The sequence below is a fragment of the Poecilia formosa genome, unplaced genomic scaffold, assembly GCF_000485575.1.
Source record: "Poecilia formosa unplaced genomic scaffold, Poecilia_formosa-5.1.2 Scaffold852, whole genome shotgun sequence".
In the NCBI taxonomy this organism is placed as follows: Eukaryota; Metazoa; Chordata; class Actinopteri; order Cyprinodontiformes; family Poeciliidae; genus Poecilia; species Poecilia formosa.
Window position 1 is genome coordinate 77,717 of NW_006800791.1, and position 3,185 is coordinate 80,901.

General features: G+C 40.3%; 1 protein-coding gene across 1 annotated transcript; it reads left to right on the top strand.

Moving 5' to 3' along the window:
- Window positions 1–34: 34 nt before the first annotated feature.
- On the top strand, window positions 35–1,856 carry LOC103131846 (short coiled-coil protein B). The gene is made up of 2 exons (XM_007543583.2): window positions 35–141; window positions 1,198–1,856. Exons 1-2 carry the CDS (start codon window positions 51–53, stop codon window positions 1,338–1,340), a joined length of 234 nt encoding a protein of 77 aa, XP_007543645.1. The 5' UTR covers window positions 35–50; the 3' UTR covers window positions 1,341–1,856.
- Window positions 1,857–3,185: the final 1,329 nt, after the last annotated feature.

Sequence of the window (3,185 nt, forward strand, 5' to 3'; positions counted from 1 at the left end):
ACACACACACAGAGTCTATTTTAAGCTGAATGTAAAGAAATCAGTGTTTCATGGCTGCAGGTGACCTGGAGAACCAGGCTGAGCTGGAGGAGAAGACCAGACTCATCAACCAGGTGCTGGAGCTCCAGCACACCTTGGAGGGTGAGAATGTCTCCCTGCACTCACTGCTAACACAGGACAACACCATGAGAACAAGCCTAACACATCCATTATGGCATGGTGACTATGCAACATTACCTGAATCCTGAGTGCGAGTGTTTCTAGTTGGTCAGTTATTTCTGGAATACTATTCCACATTTGTGTGGATCAGCTGGGAGGAAGTGGGGAATTGCGAGTTGACAGAGTGATCTGGATGGTGGCAGGCAGCGGCAAACAACGAAACGTGCTGCAAACGCATGAGTGATCCAAACTCCAAAACACACAAATATAAAACAGCAAATCAACAGAAAAACAAACAAAAAAAGGCTGCAGTCCCAGGAAACAGGAGAAGGGAGAAAATGCTGTGATTAGTAGAAATGGCTGAGATGAAATGCTGCAAGCTCTCTCTGCAAAACAGAAGAGCTCCTGACCACTAGGGGGAGTCAACCAACAAATCACCTGGGATCAGACTCTCAGTAAAGATGGAAGGTAGAAAAGGTGCACTAGTCTTATTGAAATGCAATCTTTTACAATATTCTAGAACAGCAGTATATTTATTTAAATAACAGTAGCTATTCTAGACTCCCCCTAGTTTTAATGGAGTCTGCAGTTTTTCATGTTTGCATTTGTTAAAGCCATTTGCCCCATTTTCCCTTTTCTTTTATTTCCTGTGGTTGCAGTGTTTTTCTGTTCTATTGTGTGTTTTGGAGTTTTAATCATCCATGTGTGTGCAGCAGCACGTTTGGCCGTTTGCTAAGCGTTTGCTCCTGTAAGCCACCGGAGATCTGAGTTTATTTATAAAAATCACAATCTGGTTAATATACAACCTGTAAATGATCATAAAATGTGTTTTTAATCCAGGTTATATTGCAAAGCACATTAATCAGTTATGTTTTTGTAACTTAAAATCTTTTCCTCCTCTGAATCGGTGCAGTTACTTTCACTATAGTTGGACAGTTCCACCTGACATCGTTTACTACCTTAGTCAACGTTCCTCTTCTGTAAGGCAAACAGCCTTGCAGACTGACGTCCTGGACGTGGACCATGTGTGTGTTCCAGACCTGTCTGCCCGGGTGGATGCAGTGAAGGAGGAGAACCTGAAGCTGAAGTCGGAGAACCAGGTTCTGGGCCAGTACATCGAGAATCTCATGTCTGCCTCTAGTGTCTTCCAGACGACTGACACCAAGAGTAAACAGAAGTAGGCAGAACCTCTGACATCACAGGGCCCAGTCAGACCCAGAAAGGTCACAGTGTCTGGCCTCATGGACTCTTTAATAACATCTTGTCTGGGACATAATGCCAAGCCTGAATGTAAACATTGGTATTTATCTTCACTTGACCACTAGGGGGCAGTGTTGCTTTGTTTAGATAGGTTTTGGAGACGTCAGATACATAAGCTGGTTAGAAGGAGGAGGAGTCAGCCTGAGGATCAGCAGGGGATTGGACGAATCATGTTATGATGTAATGAGCTGTTTCATTTCTCAGTATATTAGTTTACTTGACTTTTTTTTCCTAGCATAGATTTCAAAACGGAGTTTGATTAATTTACACAATTATGCTAACTTTTCTCTTCAAACACAGGTGGAATTTAGGAAATCCAATCAACTTTTAATACCTGAAGCACTCACGCTGTAAATACTGTGTTATAAACAAGATACATGACATCACTCAGGTAAACTACACATTTGCTACATAATTTAGTTACGAAGCAGAAAAAAGAGGATAAAAATAAACTTATCTCCATGGCTGCTTTCAAAAATCTGCTGTTCATCTCATATGAGAAAGATGTAGGGCTGCAACTAATGGTTATTTTAGTAATCGTTTAATCTATCAATTATTCTGATGATTAATCAGACAAAAAAATTGGTACATTCTACAGATTTTTCATTTAATCATGTAAGCCTTTTTATACATTAAGAAACAATTAATTCAATTAATTTAAAAATAATTTTATTGCCAAAGATGCAGCGCAGTAGCGTACAGCATGTTGTTTTAATAGCCATATTACCTTTTTTTGAGTCTGTAACTTCTAGTTAACAATTAGTTGACAATTATTTCAATAACAGATTAATCACAATCACTCCAATTAATCGTTTCAGTACTAGAGAGATATCAATGGCAGAAAAACAACTGTTGGACAGCCTGTTTTCTTCATGCCGTCTGATTGGAGCGACTCAGACCATTGGTTCTGCAGTACCAGCTGCTCGCTCTGAAAGCACACAGCCTGAGATCCGCCCACATCATCCTGACGGCCTGCAGAGCGATGGGGCTGCAGTGCTTGGAAGCGCAGGTGGCTGGAGGGCAGAGAGACGGTTTATCTGCTGGCTTCGCCACTCTGCTGCCGGAGAACAGCAGAAACAACACTGCCTTCTGGTGGTCACACATTCCATTACGTTCTGTTGTCTGAAACATGGGGCCTCTGTCCGTGTTCAGAAACCCTCAGTGAGTCAGTATTAGTTCTGTTGTACAGATGAAGCAGTCAGTGTTTCCTGCTGCGCTCAGTAACGTCTCTGTCTGTGCTTCCTGTGATTGGCAGCCATGTTAGATTTAAAACAGAGGTCTTCTACCCCGTTGTGCTTGTGGATTGTTTTTATTTCTAATATTATTGACTGAATAAAGTTGTGATGGTTGTTTCTGATGAACATTTGTCAGGCTGTTTTTGTGGATTTAATAAAACATCAGACTGCTGGTACTGATGGTTTGACAGACTATGCACAAAGGAGCTAATTTCTCATCTCAACTTCCACTCATGAAACTTGAAGCATTTATTTTGGATTTCCTGTCTCAGACTGACACAGATTAGATAATTATCCATCTTTTTCACTTTTTTTTTCAAAAGAAATCTGCCAGAAAGGTGGTTGATGCAGATTGACCATTTTTCTTTAGTTACAGCAAATTATTACTGACAAAAGCTTACAAAAAAATAAGTACAACACAAATCTATGTTTTTTGCTTTCTCATCCATTTCACAGTAAACAGATTCAGATTTATCAACTGACTTTAGAGATCCAAAATCTGCTTTTAATTAATTTATTGAAAGTGGCTAA

Coding starts and splice junctions, on each gene's coding strand:
- LOC103131846 (XM_007543583.2), top strand. CDS start 51: ATGGCTGCAGGTGACCTGGAGAACCAGGCTGAGCTGGAGGAGAAGACC. Junction 142..1,197: donor GCTCCAGCACACCTTGGAGG/GTGAGAATGTCT, acceptor TGTGTGTTCCAG/ACCTGTCTGCCCGGGTGGAT.